The sequence below is a fragment of the Lepidochelys kempii genome, chromosome 8 (genome assembly GCF_965140265.1).
Source record: "Lepidochelys kempii isolate rLepKem1 chromosome 8, rLepKem1.hap2, whole genome shotgun sequence".
Classification (NCBI taxonomy): Eukaryota; Metazoa; Chordata; order Testudines; family Cheloniidae; genus Lepidochelys; species Lepidochelys kempii.
Window position 1 is genome coordinate 83,889,720 of NC_133263.1, and position 16,221 is coordinate 83,905,940.

Sequence of the window (16,221 nt, forward strand, 5' to 3'; positions counted from 1 at the left end):
CAGTTTTAGGTGTGCAACAGAGGCACCTCTTGGACTTGAACATAGCAGTGGTTTAATACTGACATATAGTTTTTAGTCTCTAAATCTGTAATCCTGTTCCTCAAGATATATTTATGTTTAAGATAACTGAGCATGCAGCTTCACTACTCCCTTTCCTTTATGTTGCTTTAGTCTTTGTATCAATAATATATCCAGTACATTTTAAAGTTGTGCTGCATGGCTTTGAACAGATTATTTTGTGTCCTTGAATTCAAATGTAAAAGCATTACTGTACCAGACTCCATTTTCTCTTGGAATTTCATGGGGAAAGCTTCAGTATATGGCATGACAAAACATAAACCCATACTCCTAGGTCACCTTATAAATATTTATTCATATAAATTCTTTAAAGAAATTAAATTATGTGTTCTGTACAAAATAGAAGAGAGGCTTTTAGTGTCACGGACTGCAAATTGAAGTCATTTGTCTAGAAGGGTCAGGTGCCACTTTGTGGTAAGGATTTGTCTTGGCTCCAAGAAGAGAAAGATTGATAGTACAAAGAGATTGATGAAATGAGCAATGCAATATGCATACGAAGTTGTGGGTTAATTAGGAGAATTTAAACAAGAAAGTTCCTTTGTGTGGAGAAGTGTTTGGGAGCTGTTATTCTCAGAACTGAGGTACATTGGCAGCTTTGCACATTTAGACTTGATTTTCTTGATATATTTACATGGAGATGTGTGTTAGTGAATACCAATGAAGGGGTATCAACAGCAGATACGTTTTATAGTTAACGATAGTTTCTTAGCAAATGTAACGGCATATATATTTACTTTGTCTTAAATCTTCTGCTTTATTATTATTAATGTAAATTATAATCTGAGTTTCTTGATTCTCTCAGCAGGGCAAATAAATTCAATTACATTTCATGGGCTTGTTTTTCTGGTTTGTGTCCTAGGCCCCCCTGTTTCCATTTGATTTTTTGTTTATGCATAACAAATATTATACTTAACGAGAAATTTTCTCTTGATTTAAAAAAAAAAAAAAACTATCCAGATCTATCCAGCTTTAGAAAATGGAGGCAGAGAAATCCAAAGGCTTTTGTTGTTGTTGTTTGAAAAGCTGTTTTGAAAGAACAGACGCTGCAAACTGCACCTATGGCTTTAAAGTTCCCAGCCACCTGGTGCATTTAGTGGGAAACAGGAAGCTTCCCATAACCAGTTTCATGCAGAAATTGGAACTGTGGAATATTTTGTATTTGTAATAAGTTACCTGAGTGTAAGATGACTGTTTTAATTTGACTTCATGCTACAAAAGTAAAACACCTTTGAATGCTCATGGTATAGAAGGAGAATCTGGTGCAAGCTTTAGGTAGAAAATGTATATATTCTATGCAAGACAGATGGCTTTTCTAACAACAAGAAGCCAAATCCCTCCTCAGAAAATGAACAAAAACTAAGCAAGAACTTCAGTACAGTATTTGCGCTATTTAGACATGCTCTATTTCTTTAGCAATTCTAGTTTAGCAGCATGTGTTTATTTTTCTTTTAGCAATTCCACCCGTTGCATACACCTAGGATTCTGCATTACTGTATATGGTGTTATATGACTACTGTGTTCAGGAGGTACTGAGTTATGCTTCTCATAAGAATTGCAACTCTGCTGTCTCTGATTTCAGCATGTTTAAATTCTCAGCCAAAATGTTGCATGTACATAGCATGAATTATACAGATCTTAGACAGATTTTGGGCGCTCTGGGTCTCTACCTGGCAGAGTTCATTTCCCACCACAGACCATATAAGATCTGAAATTTTCATGGTGCTGAGCAAAGAGCAGAAGGGATACGAATCTTACCATTCGGTTTGTATGAGAAGGGGCCTGGCTGTCCTGGATGTAGTTCACTTGTCTGCAGATAAAAGGATTGTTCAAGGGAGGAGTACTGGTGAGGACCAGACAAGCACAGGGCTTGTCTTGGGCTTCCTGAGGTGCAAATCCTTAGGGAAACTACTGTGTTCAAATCAATCATACTGTGTATTATAGTCAATTAACTATTAATAATTATGTATATATTTAAATAACTATTAATTCATTAAATAACTCAGCACAGAAGGAACATCTGACCATCATTTCTTTGATGATGAAAAACCAAACTCCTCTTTTTTTTTTAACTTTCACACTTAAGAATGTATATTTTTAATACCCAACAAAGTTTTACCAAATTTTCCCATAAAATATCACAGTTCACTTGAGCCCAATCATGAGAAATTTCACTCCAAACAAATGTGTGAGGGATTTTTCTTCTGGAAAGTTATGTGCACCTGCAAATAATGTACAACAAAAGTGGTGTTTTACTCATAGCTATAGTGTCACTCCCAGATGCAGGTGAAGTGACAGGCTGTCAGCTCACTTCACCCCAGTTACTTTTAACTTCATTAAAAGGATAGATGTTTGGCGCTGGATATCAGCTTTGTAAAGGATGTGCATTTTGTCAATATTTTGCCCTAGCGCAAAGATTTTTTTCCAGTTGATAAATCCAAAAAGTATTTAGCACGAAGAACTAACAGTGATACCATTTTTATTTTACAGAAACCAAAACAGAAAGACTGGCATCCTCCAGGAGGTTTTATTCTAGGACTCTGGGCATTGATTATCATGGTTTTCTTTAAAACGTATGGAATCAAGCACATGAAATACATCTTCTAGGCTTTCTGAGCAACCAAGATGATTGCACTGACTGCAACATGGGATGAAAATTGGTGTTATCAAAGGTTCTTTATTTGAGTATTATGTCTGTTTGTAGTGACAAATAATGCTGAAACCTCACATCTAGATGCTCTTTTGATGTTGTGTCATCTGTCCTCCTTTCAGTAAAAAGCCTAACTAATGGTTATACTATTAGATAATTTTATACTTTCTCATTTAAACACATTTTAATGCTGTTTATGAGCAATTTTTCATCCTGTGTTTTCAGAGACAGCAGGAAAACCGAAGATCTCAGCTGAATCTTTAAAATGTTAAGGCTGTTTATGAGTTGTAAAAAGGAAGAATGCTTTCCCTTCCACCTCTAAGTAAATCTTTTTAAAAGTTATCCCATCACTGGAACAAAGGTCTAGACAATATGCAGAACCTTATTTAAGTAAGATGTCATTTTATCAATAAAAACTTAAGTCACTCTATAGACTTCAGGCATGACATTGAAAACTTGCTCAACAGAAACAAAAATATTGTAGAAAATATTGATTTTTTGTGTGTTAAATACAATCCTTTAGATCAGTACTTTTACCTAGGGCAATTTTGGGTTTAGGATTCTATGAGCCATTAGAATTGAAAACAAAAATATGGCCAAACAATGACCTCATTTAATCTAGTTGAAGAAAAAGCTGCCAAAATGTGTAAAAATACATTATTTAATCTTGTCTATTAGAAATCAGTAAATATCTAATAAGAACAAACCAATAGATATGTCAAAACAGAATTTATAAGACTTAAAACAGTGCAGTTCAGAAACTCTTGAGTACAATAGTACAATTTACAATTATTTTAAATCCCTGATACCAGAGACAATTTTCCTCTATGCAAAGATGATCCAGTGTATTTAATGCATTGGAAACCCTTTCATCCAAATTGCATAGCCTTAAAAAGACAGTGTTGCAAGGTCTATGAATGGTTCTATTAATTAATGGTTAATGTATGCTAAGTGGGTTTTGTTCTTAAATTTTAGCAATATTAAGTGACAGGAGGACCAAATCTGTTCATATACAGGAACAACAAATGCCAGAGAAGAGATTTCTGAAGATGTTTTTCCTGAATACCAAATGGTTCTGCTCTGTATGTCAAATATAAAGATTAGATATACAGGAAGGGAATAGTCTATCTGACATAAATCTCTAAAAATCATTAGGAACTATTTGTATTTGTATTATTAACGTATAGATGCCTGGATCATTTTGTTGGAGAGAATACAGCATTAAAGATTGTCACATTGCATAGAACATGTACATTAGATGTTTTATCTTTGTTATTTTTAGGCTTAATTGTGGCATTTCGTCACAGCCTCGTTTTAGGGATGGTGTTGAGGTGCACTGTCCTACAGGCACAATCCCACCCCCAGCTCTGGTGAGTGCAAGTTTAGTGCTGTTTCTAGAAAGGGTCTGGTGTCTGCCAAGATACTTCTGCTGAAGGAGTGGGGAACCTTTTTTCTATCAGGGGCCATTGATCCACAGAAAAAATCAGTCATGAGCCACATACAAGTAAAAAGCAAGGGTCTGGTCCAAAGCCCATGCTGTTGACTACCCCAGTCTTTGGATCAGATGCTGTGATATGATTCTCGTCATAAATCGGCCCTACCATCCCTGATGCTGTCATGTGGCTCTTCTCTGAATTCCCCCTGGTTTGTCAGTACATTGCTGGGGGCCCAGAGCTGATTGCAGGATCCCCGACGGGGGCTCCTCCCCAGAACTGGAATGAGAGGGGCTGTCCTCTCCATGCTCCGGGGTGGGTGGCCCAGTGGCGTAGCCAGGACGGTACACTTGGGTAGGCCCTGACTTTGGCTCGGTGGGTGGGTGGGCGGAAAGGTGGAGCAGGAGGAATTGGGTCTGTCTTCCCCCTCCCTCCACCCGGCCTTGCAGGGGGCGATAGACACTTTGGCCAGGGGTCCCCTGGAGCTCGCATCCAGCTCACATCCAGCTCCGAGAGGGGACACCGCTCTCCAGCAGCAACGGCTCCCATCCCACCGCCCCACAACAGGCCTGGCTCCCCAAGCAGCAGGCCTTCCTTTTTTTGAGCATTCCTCTGCCGCCACTGGGCTGCCTGCTCGCTTGCCTGCTGCCCTCCTCCCAGTGCCAGCTTAGCCACTGGGCTAAGGCGATGTGCCCAGGAGCCCCAGCCAATTGGGGGGCCCTGGAAAAATGGGAGCCACCTGCTCCGACCCAGTGCTCCTGCCGGGGAACATGGTTGGGGCTTGGGGGCTTGCCCTGCTCTGCCCACCCGGCACTCCAGCAGGGGAGTGGGGTTGGGGTGTGGGGGGTTGCTGGAGCATGCTCCCGGACCCTGCTCCCTGGCTGGAGTGTTGGGTGGGTGGGAGAAACGGGGTGAGCTCCCAACCCTGCTCTGTGGGCCAGATGAAATTAAGCAATGGGCCAGGCCGTAGGTTCACCACCCATGTTCTTCTGGATAGTGCTAGAGACTAGCACCATCAGTGCACTAGTCCCACAGAGTCATTCTGCTCCATAAGCACAATGTTGTGCTCAGCACCTGTAACGGGCACAAGGGGAGGGGAGGAGAGCTGTAGACTTTTCCTTGCATATTTGCACATGCGTCTCCGCTATCTTGGCACTGTTTAAAAATAAAGAGATTTTCTGAGGGAAAGTGGATGGCCTGAGGAAAAAGTACTGGGAAAAAGCATTTTTCACCTCTAGAACCCTAGTTCAAATCTAGCTGTTAGTCATAGCACTTGAGACTTTTTTTTCTGAGCACTGGCGATGTGGTTTGATGTTAAATTAGAAACAAAGAGATTCCCTGCACAAAGAACCTTACGGGCTAACAACAGGGTAGACTGTGAGAAATAAGATTAAGGTTGGAGCTTGCTCTCGTTACATCATCCAGCCCCCCCACCCCCTCGCACATGCCCTTTGTGGATGAGATACCAGTGAATGGCTGAGCTTGGAAAACACTGTCCTCTTCAAGTCAGAGTGGGACACGGTGTCAGGACAGCAGTAAGAAGCTTGCACTCCATGCTGTACCTGTTCTGTGGCCAAAGAGAAGGCGTATTTCTCCCTGGCGTTCAGTCCAGCACCTTTCACAAGCAGTAGATTCACTCACAATAATTATAACACTTTTAAGGAATAGGTTTTTTGTTCTAAAAATGAAATGGCATGAGAATGACAAGAATTTAAAATGAAAAGTGCAATCTATCCCTGCTATTTCTAATGCGCCTATCAATATAGTATCTATTGTAGACCCCCATTAAAAAATTGAGTCAATTAAATTTGTCCTTAAAAGACCTCTGTCTACCTATTGTTCCTCAATTCAGCTGCTGATAATTTTTTTCTTTTTTCTCTCAAATAATTATTTTTATCAAATGATAAATCAGCTTTACAGGCAGATTTGGCCACATTTTAAAAGACAGCTGAAGTGACATTAATAGAGCTTTCAGACTTGTTTCAACTGCAATTAAATTTTCTTATTCAGATTTCTTAGGCCTTATTCATTTCCCTCCATCCTTTTACTGTCTTCATCTGAGAGAAATGATAGGCGGGAGAATCAACAGAGCTGGGCTGAATTTTGAGGGGCAGGGAAGAAATCAGTGATGCTGTACTTTTGAAAAGAGAACCTGCTTGGGGAAAAGGAGGCAGTTAGGTGGGTTATTAAAACGTAATTTACGGAAGGGAAAACTCAGTAAGCATACCCTCACAGCTCATTAAACTGAAGTAAGAAAAACAATTAGAATGGAATGCAACAATCAATGCTTAATGCATTTATGGTTGAGATATTTAAAATCAGAGAATAATCATAATCATCTAGTCTGACCTGCACACCAAAGGCCACAGAACCGCACCCACCCACTCCTGTAATAGACCCCCTAACCTCTGGTTGAGTTACTGAAGTCCTTAAATCATGATTTAGAGACTTTAAGTTACAGAAAATCCACCCTTTACACTAGTTTAGACCTGCAATTGAGCTGTGTCCCATGTTGCAGAGGAAGGCAAAAAAGCGCAGGGTTTCTGCCAATCTGACCTGGGGAGAAATTCCTTGCCGACCCCAAATATGGTGATCAGTTGGACCCTGAACATTCCAGCCAGACAGCTGGAAAAGAATTCTCTCGAGTAACTCAGAGCTGTCCCCATCTAGTGTCCTATCACTGACTGTTGGGGATATTTGCTACTAGGAGTCTCAGATGGGCTACATGTCATTGTAGGCAGTTTCATCATCATCCCCTCCCTAAGCTTCTTATGTTCAGTCTTGAAACCGGTTAGTTTTTTTGCCCCCACTGCTCCCCTTGGAAAGCTGTTCCAGACCTTTACTCCTCTAACAGTTAGAAACCTTTGTCTAATTTCAAGCCTAGAGTAAACTAGTACTAAAGTAGAGCAAGACCATTACCTCCTGTGTCTTATGTATAACATTCTTGTTAATAGACCCCAGAATGATACTAGTCTTTTTTTGCAGCTGCGTCACATTGTTGACTCATATTCAATGTGATCCACTATAACCCCCAGATCCTTTTCAGCTGTACTACCGCCTAGCCAGTTATTCCCATTTTGTAGTTAAGCATTTGATTTCCCCCTCCCCACAAGTATAATACTCTGCACTTATCTTTATTGAATTTCATCTTCTTGATTTCAGACCAATTCTTTAATTTGTCAGTCATTTTGAATTCTAATCCTGTCCTCCAAAGTGCTTGCAACCCCTCCTAGGCTGGAATCATCTGCAAATTTGACAAGCATATTCTCTATCATCCAAGTCATTAATAGAGAATATTAGATAGTATTGGACCCAGGACTGACCCCAGCAGGACCCCACTAGATACCAATTTGACAGTAGAACTATAGACTTTCAATCAGTTGTGCACCCACCTTATGATAACTTCGTCTAGACTATATTTCCCTGGTTGGCTTATGAGACGGTAATGTGGGATGGTGTCAAAAGCCTTACTAAGATTAAGATATATCATGTCTACTGCTTCCCCCTTCATCCAGTAGGCCAGTGGTTCCCAAACTTGTTCCACTGCTTGTGCAGGGAAAGCCCCTGCTGGGCCGGGCTGGTTTGTCTGCTGCATCTGCAGGTTCGGCCGATCGCAGCTCCCAGTGGCCGCGATTCGCTGCTCCAGGCCAATGGGGGCAGCACCCATTGGCCTGGAGCAGCGAACCTCGACCACTGGGAGCCACGATCGGCCAAACCTGTGAACGCAGCAGGTAAACAAACCGGCCCAGCCCAGCAGGGGCTTTCCCTGCACAAGCGGCGGAACAAGTTTGGGGACCACTGCACTGGGCCAATACACCTGTTAAAGAAGAAAATTAGGTTATAGGTTTGTTCATGACAAATCCATGCTACCTATATCTTTTCACCTTCTTATTGTCTAGGTGCTTATGATTTGATAAATAATTTGTTTCAGCATCTTTCCAGGTATTTAAGTTTGGTTGACTGGTCTATAATTTCCTGGCTCCTCTTTGTTCCTCTTTTTAAAGACAGGTACTATGTTTAACCTTCTCCAGTCCTCTGGGATCTCACCTGTCTCCCATGAGTTCTCAAAGATAATTGCTAATGGTTCTGAGATCGCTTCAGTTAGTTCCTTAATTACTTTAGGATGATTTCATCAGGCCCTGCCAACTTGAATACATCTAATGTATCTTTAACCTGTTCCTTCCCTGTTTTGGCTTGTGTTCCTTCTCTCTTGTTAACATTAATTGAGTTGAGTATCTGTTCAGTGTTAACGCTTTTAGTGAAGACTGAAGTAGCACAGGCATTAAACACCTCAGCCTTCTTGATGTCATAAGTTATTAGCTCTCCTTCCCCACTAAGTAGAGGACCTATACTTTTCTTCATCTTTCTTTGCTCCTAATTTATGGAACCTCTTCTTGCTTTTTACATCCCTTGCTAGATGTAACTCATTTTATGCCTTAGCCTTTCTGATTTTGTCCTTACATTCTTGTACTATACTTTTGTACGTCTCTTTAGCAATTTGTCCATGTTTCCACTTTTTGTAGAATTCCTTTTTGATTTTCAGGTAATTAAAGAGCTCTTGATAGAGCCAGATTAGCCTGTTACTATTCTTCCTATCTTTCTTTCACATCAGGATAATTTACTGTTGTGCCTTTAATGTTGTCTCTTTGAGAAACTGCCAGCTGTCCTGAACAAATTTATCCCTTACATTTTCTTCCCATGGGACCTGACTTACTAGTGCTCTGAGATTGTTAAAGTCTGCTTTTTTCAAAGTCCATTGTTCTTATTTTGCTGCTCTTTCTCCTTCCTTTCCTTAGAATCTATCATTTCTTGATCATTTTTACCTTTAACCTTTAAGTTTACAACCAATTCCTCCCTGTTGGTCAGAATCAAGTTTAAAGTGGCTATGTCCCTTGTTACTGCATTTCTGAAACAAAGTTGTCCCCAGAGCATTCCAAGGATTTACTGGAAATTTTGTGTTTTGCCATATTACTTTTCCAACAGACGTATGGGTAGTGAAAGTCCCCCATTACTACCAGGTCCCGTGTTTGGATATTTCTCTTATTTGTTCTAGAAATGCATCCTTCACCACTTTTTAAAACCCTATTTTTCCCCTTTTACCTTTACCCAGAGATTTTCAACTGATCTGCCTCTCACCTCTTTCTGGATCGTAGAACATGTGTCTGTATTCTTATAATGCAACACCTTCTCCTTTTTTCCCTGCCTGTCCTTCCTAAACAAGCCATACCCCTCTATAGAAATTTTCTAGTCATGTGTTTTATCCCACCAAGACTTTGTGATGCCAGTTAAGTCATAATTTAGCTTATCTACTAATACTTCCAGTTCTTTTTTATTCCCCATATTCCTTCCATTTGTGTATAGATATCTAAGACCTTGAGCAGATTCCCCCACTGATAGCCCTCTTGATGCTCCTTGCTGACTCTATGTACTTTTCTATGCCCCCTCCCCAAAAATTTAGTCCTCTATTAAGGTTGCCTTTGTTAATGTTTACCTGTGGGCTTTTGTCACCTGTCCTCTTTTAACCTAATTTAAAGCCCTCCTCACTGTGTTGTTGAGGTGATGCTCTTCCTCTTCTTGGTCAGGTGCACTCCATCTCTTCTCAACTGTTGTCCTTCCCGGAAAAACATTCCATGGTTAAAGAAGCTGAATCTCAGAACACCCATAAGTCAGCTATCTTCCTCATATGACAGTCTTTTCTTTCAAGTATTTGATTATAATTTTTGTCCTTAAGTACAGTACCACTCAGAAAAGTGACTCTAGAAATGCATCTCAGTAAGGTTCTGAGTAAATGTGCTCTGTTTACAAGTGAAATCCCCCTACCCCCAACTTCCACCCCTGTGAACTCAGCCTGGGATCTAAGAGTCAAACTGAATACTTTCCGTCTGTCACATCATATATGTTTTGCAGGCCAAATTATCCCTTTGTGCAATCTCAGTGATTTCTCTGAGGTTGCATATTTTAGCCCTGTATTTGGAATTTAATAAACAATTTTGATGATAATGCACACAGAATATATCCAGCTTTTTCTCCCTCTTGGGAGTATAAAACAGTAAAATCTTGTTTTAGTCACTAAAGTATGTAGCTATGAATGACTATAGATAGGGAGTAGAACTGTTGTATAAAAATAACCTTTTCAATAGACACTTTTCAGAGCAGAATTACACATTGTATGTATAATGTATGTGTGTAAACCCATGCCCACAGTGTGGCCAAGATTGCATTGCTGACCTTCTTGTCTGTAAATCCTTGACCATATAACTGTACTGATGTATTGTATCGTTTTACTATATAGTGCCTAGGATGAATTATGATGCTATAGAAATGGTAAAAACGTTTTTAAAAACCTGAATAATCATCACTCTAAAATCAGCATCTTTATTTCAACATTTTCACTTCTTTAGGATTATTTATTCAAGCGTATTGCCATCATTTGACTAAAGGTATGGTAGCTTTTCCATATGTACACAGCCAGGTATGCTGCCTAAATGTCTGTGTACCTTGATTCATGGCCGTGGCTTTACCTTTACTGAGGAAAAACGATATCCTGAATGTATGTGCAGTACTTGGTTTTCCTGGGCATGCCCAAATGATTACACAAATGTGTGACTCCAGATTGGCAGAAAAGGCTGCAAAATAGAGATAAACAAGCAAACCTACCTAAGCCCTGGGGCAGAAAGTCCTGGCAGCTATGAAAATAGGAGGGTTCAATTCACCATACAAGCCAATCCTTATTTTCCCAGGTTATCTTATTACCTACCAGGAAGCTCTGTCTTCCTGACATGATGAAGGAATATAGGTAAACCAAAGCTACTGCTATCCCTACTATCACCAGTAATGCCACCCACTTTTGTTCAGAGACCTGCCCCTCGGATTAAAGACCAACCACCATCAGATTATGGTAATGGTGGTGCTGACACCTGTTCTGCAGGGAGGACATATGCCCCGTCTCCAAACTGCAGCGACGTTGATAGACCACTCTTATCCCTATGTAAACAGCCTTACCTGGATCTTTGCTCTTTGGGACCAGAGACTACAGGTCATGCTAAACTGTAAGCTTAGCTGGCATCCTCCGTTTTATCACTTGCTCTTCAGCCAGGTCTGGAGCCTAAAACTAAAGATAACAGAGCTGACATCACAAAATTGCATGCAATTGGGTAAAGCAGGCCAGGACACTTGTAAGAAAAACTCTTATTCCTAATGGTTGGTGGACAGTGCAGCAAATAAAACAACACCATCATTGTTGACCCCTTTCCAAGCCCTGTTTGCCATGAGGTGTTTGATGGCACCTCCTTGAAATGTTTAGGGTCAGAAACTCCAACCTGGCTAATTGAGCGGCCAGGACTATTGGACTGATTTTTGTCTTGTTTCACCCACTGCAGTAGCCTGATAACAGCCGAGGAACCAGATAATTTCCACAGTGCTGGATAATTGCATATGAGCTACCAGCGTTTTCCCTCGGTTTGTGTATTTGGACTCAGCAGATCACATCTCATGCCCTGATGCCTCTTCAAGCAAGGCTCCACTGGGGATAAAACAAAGCTGGATTGGAAACAGTATTGCCTGCTTATGGGCCCAGTAGGTGACACTAGGACTGAGGATTCAAATACCGTAAGGAAGAGTGACATGGTACTAGGCCAACAAGCTGTGGGGAAAAAAAGCCCAAAAGGTGAGAGCAGCGAGCAAGTTCAAACATGTGTTGATAGTGTGGGGAGACAGGCTGCTAACCTACATGGTTGAGGGGGTTGGAATGCGTCATGGCCAAAGGAGGGCGTAAGTAATCGCTGAAGCTGATTCTCTCACGCTGGCAGCCTGGCTAGGCCTGCTGTTTTGGCAGTCCTGATCCCAAAAGAATATGATCAAAACCTTCCAAAAGATTGACTCAAACTGGTATTGCATTTCACCTCCCTGTGATGGAGTCCGCTGCCATGGAAGTAGGGAATGAAAGGTTTTCCTCCAAGGGCTGAACTGAATTGCCTAGCATGGCAGGCGTTTGTTACTGAGACCCTATAGCCCGTCTTTCAGGTGAATGCAGGTGTCCTATGGGTTTCGAGTATGGTCACTAATGTAAAATTAACATGCTTACATCGCATATAGCACTGGTTTTTTATTTTTAGATTAAAAGTATAAAACCAGAGCCAGATAATCCTCTGCTGCAGAATGGGGCCAGTAGGAACATCCCCTTTCTTCCCGAGGTAGCAAAGAGGTTCATTCACCGAAGCTACTCCAGAGCCACAGGGTCTTCTACACTAACACCCTATACTGCCACAGCAGTACCAAGTCCCACTTTCTCTGAATGTTGGCTTCCAGCTGTGCCTATGTCACATAGCTATGACTTAATCAAATTTTATCGAACTTTCCAAATGAATTCACTTTTGAGGACAGGCACGAGAAGTTTCACCCGAAAGGGTAATTTCTCCAGAAAGTTATAAGCTACAGAAAATAGGAGTGTATACAATGAAAGTGTCTCCTCAACCATAATTTTAGCACTGCTATACAATAAAGAGCATAATAGCGTTTTTTTAACAGTGGTGAAAGACAAAGTGAAAAAGAACAGGTAGATGTTTGTCTTAGAAAATAATGTCCTCTGCTATTTGCACCTAATTAGCTCTGGTTTGCATTTGTCTGCAAACTTTTAAAAATAGTGCACTGTAAGTCATACATTTTGAAAGCCTTTGTGCTTAAATATGAACAACTTTTATATCCTAAATAATATGCTACCAAAGTAACAGTGTTTCATAGCACCTGTTTCACTTGCAAATTCCTCAAAATTAGAGTTTAGAGTCTTTTGCTTTTTGTTTTTTCCTAAAATGGATTTCTGTTGCATCTAAATGGTTAAACTGGCATGTGCCTTTCAAGTTTTGTTTTTTTAACACAGGTACATTTATATATTAAATTTCTCTCCACCCAATCTCTCCCTATACTATTATATATAATATATATATTTAAATGTATGTATTTGAGGGACACTGACTTGTCTATGCTAGAAAGGGTTTGTTGATATAGCCTAGTGGAGATGCAGTTTGCATTAGCAAAAAACTGGTTTTTTTTTTTTTTTTTTTTGCCAATATAGCTTATACCAGTTCCCTGAACTCTAAATAAACTATGCTTCCAAAAGGATTTTTTTGGCTGGAATAACTGTGTCTACACTAGGGCTGTTTCTGGCATAGCTGTGTCAGGTGTGTGTGTGTGGAGGAGGAGATTTTTTTCATACTCCTAACTGACATTACTATGCCAGAAAACTTTTAAGGGTAGGTCAGTCAGCTGAGCTTTATATTCTGTTGGGAAGAGTCATTTCCTCTCTGATATGTCATCTTTTTTCCTTTTTCTAAAACTGTTTGAAAATAGCAACTGTTTCTTCTCCTATCACCAAATGGTTACTGGCATAATACTGCCATGTATTTACTGTTTGCTCAGGCTCATAGCACTGGGGGTAGGCAGGGCTTTAAAGAAGATAGTTCTATTGTACACAGCCACCATTTCAGGGTGCTTGGGAAGAAGAGTGACTCACGTAGCAACATCAAACAGTTTTATTTTTTAATTAAAAGTATAAAACCAAAGCCAGATTGTCCCCTGCTGCAGAAAGGGGCTTTAGCCCCATTCTCCTTCCCTGCGGAAGCAGCAGAGGTTCATTCACCCAAGCTACATTAGAGGCACAGGTTCTTCTGCCTATACTGCCACAGCAGCACCAAATTCCCAGCTACCTCATAACCTGCCTCTATGAGGAATCCCTTGCTCACAGGTACCCTCCGATTCTCCTTAAATGAGGGTTCCAGGCATGAACTTTCCTGCATGACCTACTTAGCAAGATAGGAATTGTTCCAGGATCCTGTCTTTGAGAGTGGCCACTACTAGCTGATTCAGAGAAGGGGCCAGAAACATAGACCCTAACTCTGCAGTGGACAATTATGGAATAACCAACCCCTGTGGAACGTGTTGTACTAATGTTAATTAAGGTGAATTTCCTTTGTAGAGAGACGGTTGCCTAGTGAGCAGAGAGCTAGACTGGGACTTGAAAGACCCAGTTTCTGTTCTCAGCTCTGGCCTGTTGGGTGAGCTTGGGCAAATTATTTCATCTCTTGGTGTTTCCCCATTTTTACGATGTGGAAAATGATACTGTCTTCCTTTGTAAAGCATTTTGAGATCTAAAGTTGACAAAGTGCTAAATGATTATTAGTTATTCTTGTAGGAAGAGTTGGTATCCTATTTAATGTAGCTGTAGGAGGTCTTATTACTTGTTAGTTTGTAATTTTTGTGGTAAGGAGTTGCACAGGTTACATTTGCAACATGTAATACAGTACTTCCTTTATGGTTTAGATTGTATTGTCTTCAGGTTTCACTGAATAGCCCTATGCTCTTGTACTGGGTAAATAGGAGGATCCAATTTATCTTTGCTATACAATTTCTTATTTTGTATTTGTATTGTTACCTTCCCTCTGCTTTCACTGGTTTAAACTAAGTAGGCCTGATCTTGGCATTCTCTCATCATACAGAAGCATTTCCATGCCTGTGTTTTTGTAGCCCATTTATGTACCCCTCCTATTTTCTGCATTATCACTGTTATGATGGAATAAGTAGGAATTAGAAGATTCCAGGTGAGGTCATAGCATTGCTTTACATGAAGGATGATCATAAAGGAGATACAGTAAGGGCCCGAAAAATAAAATACAGCAATCCTCTGAATACTGGTAACCATATATACCAGTTATCTCAGTATCTGCATGTAAGAAGGTGGCATTTCTTTCCCATAACATGCTATCCACACACATTAGATAGGGTCCAAGCCCTGAGTGCAACCACTGTGGGAGGTGAGGAAAATATATCCCCTTGACTTTTTCTTTATTACCCCCTGGGGGTTTGCCTTTATAACAACAGCAAAACCTAAAACAACTCAGCCTTCAGGTTCTCCTGCACTTGGCTTCTCGTAGTGTTTTCCCTACAGAACTTGCAGTTGTCAGCAGGATCTCAGGTTGTACTCTCCTAAGGGATATGGCACAACAGCTGCACTACAGATGTGGTCAGATGCACCGTCATCCAGAGCTTCCCTTGGAGCACTGAGACTCCACTTTGCAAGCGCTGGCTGGCCCTTTATATTCACTTTTCCTCTGTTACTTTACATGTGTTAAAGAAACATTTTTGAAGGACCTCGTGATGGGAACCAATATTTTGTGCTGTAAGTGGGACCATTTTCCAATCTCGTCATGTTTATATTGTTCTGCCCCAGCTCAGTGGAGGTCTCCCCATCGTATTGATTTTTCTAGTTCTTTTATATTTCCTACACATTTTTAAAGGAGTTTGTTACTCCAGAGAGTTTTCCCTGGACGGTATGACATTTGACATATATGCTACCTACACTGCTCTGCTCTGTAACAGACAGCTGTTAATTCAAATCCATTTGAATTTTACTTCCTTTCAGTAAAGATTCAGAAGCTGATTCCTGGAATATTCCATTTTTTTAGTGACAATTACACTCTACTTCTGTTTAACTGTGTTTTTTACCTGTTACCGTTTCTTGTCCTTCAGCTATGATGTTTAATTGAAATAGAAATAGGACTCATTATATCTAATTAAATATTTAACTTCCATCAGCTGGGGGTGATAATCATATTTTTTTCCTAAGTATCATTGGTGAAGGGTGCTGTATGCAATATGCAGCATTACTGAATTTAAAATGCAAGAGTTGTGTAAAATATTCACAAAGAAACCCCCTATAACTACCTATAAGACTACCTTAGCTGCTCTGATTCTATGGCGATGAGTGCCATATAAATGTCTGGCAGCTATAATTAGCTTATGTCAGGGAGCCAAAGAAACAGAACAAAGATTATTTAGAAAACTTCCCTACTTACTACTGTTTTCTCCAGAACTGCAGGAATTACTATCCTTACAGTTAGGTCAGGATCTAGCGCCACAGTTCTCATTTGCTTGCTTCATCTTCTGTACGTCATTCTGAACGTTTTCCTGGAGCTCCTAAGCCTCACCGTCCTCACACCTTACTTGAGTAAAATGATTACTGAATAGAAAGATTGCCTGAGAAGGGACTGCAGATTAAACTCAAATTATTTA

The 16,221-nt window shown here is 40.5% G+C and overlaps 2 protein-coding genes across 4 annotated transcripts in view; one reads left to right on the forward strand and one right to left on the reverse strand.

Moving 5' to 3' along the window:
• The window catches only part of PIGK (phosphatidylinositol glycan anchor biosynthesis class K), a 128,521-nt gene extending 124,544 nt beyond the window's left edge, over positions 1-3,977 (forward strand). The window contains exon 11 of the mRNA XM_073357296.1: positions 2,566-3,977. Within this exon, the coding sequence (XP_073213397.1) occupies positions 2,566-2,682 (117 nt within the window). The 3' untranslated portion in view covers positions 2,683-3,977. The remainder of the gene's footprint in view (positions 1-2,565) is intronic.
• Positions 1-16,221, reverse strand: part of ST6GALNAC5 (ST6 N-acetylgalactosaminide alpha-2,6-sialyltransferase 5) — a 150,314-nt gene that overhangs the window by 30,175 nt on the left and 103,918 nt on the right. The window contains exon 6 of one of the 3 annotated variants that reach the window (XR_012160440.1): positions 11,161-11,269. The exons of 1 other annotated variant lie outside the window; for it this stretch is intronic. Coding sequence is in view for 1 of the 2 variants with exons in the window: in XM_073357302.1 (XP_073213403.1) it covers positions 11,236-11,269 (34 nt within the window). In the remaining variant the exon portion in view is untranslated. Of the gene's footprint in view, positions 1-11,116; positions 11,270-16,221 lie in introns of those variants that run through there. One more of the 3 variants, XM_073357302.1, reaches the window with a different exon arrangement.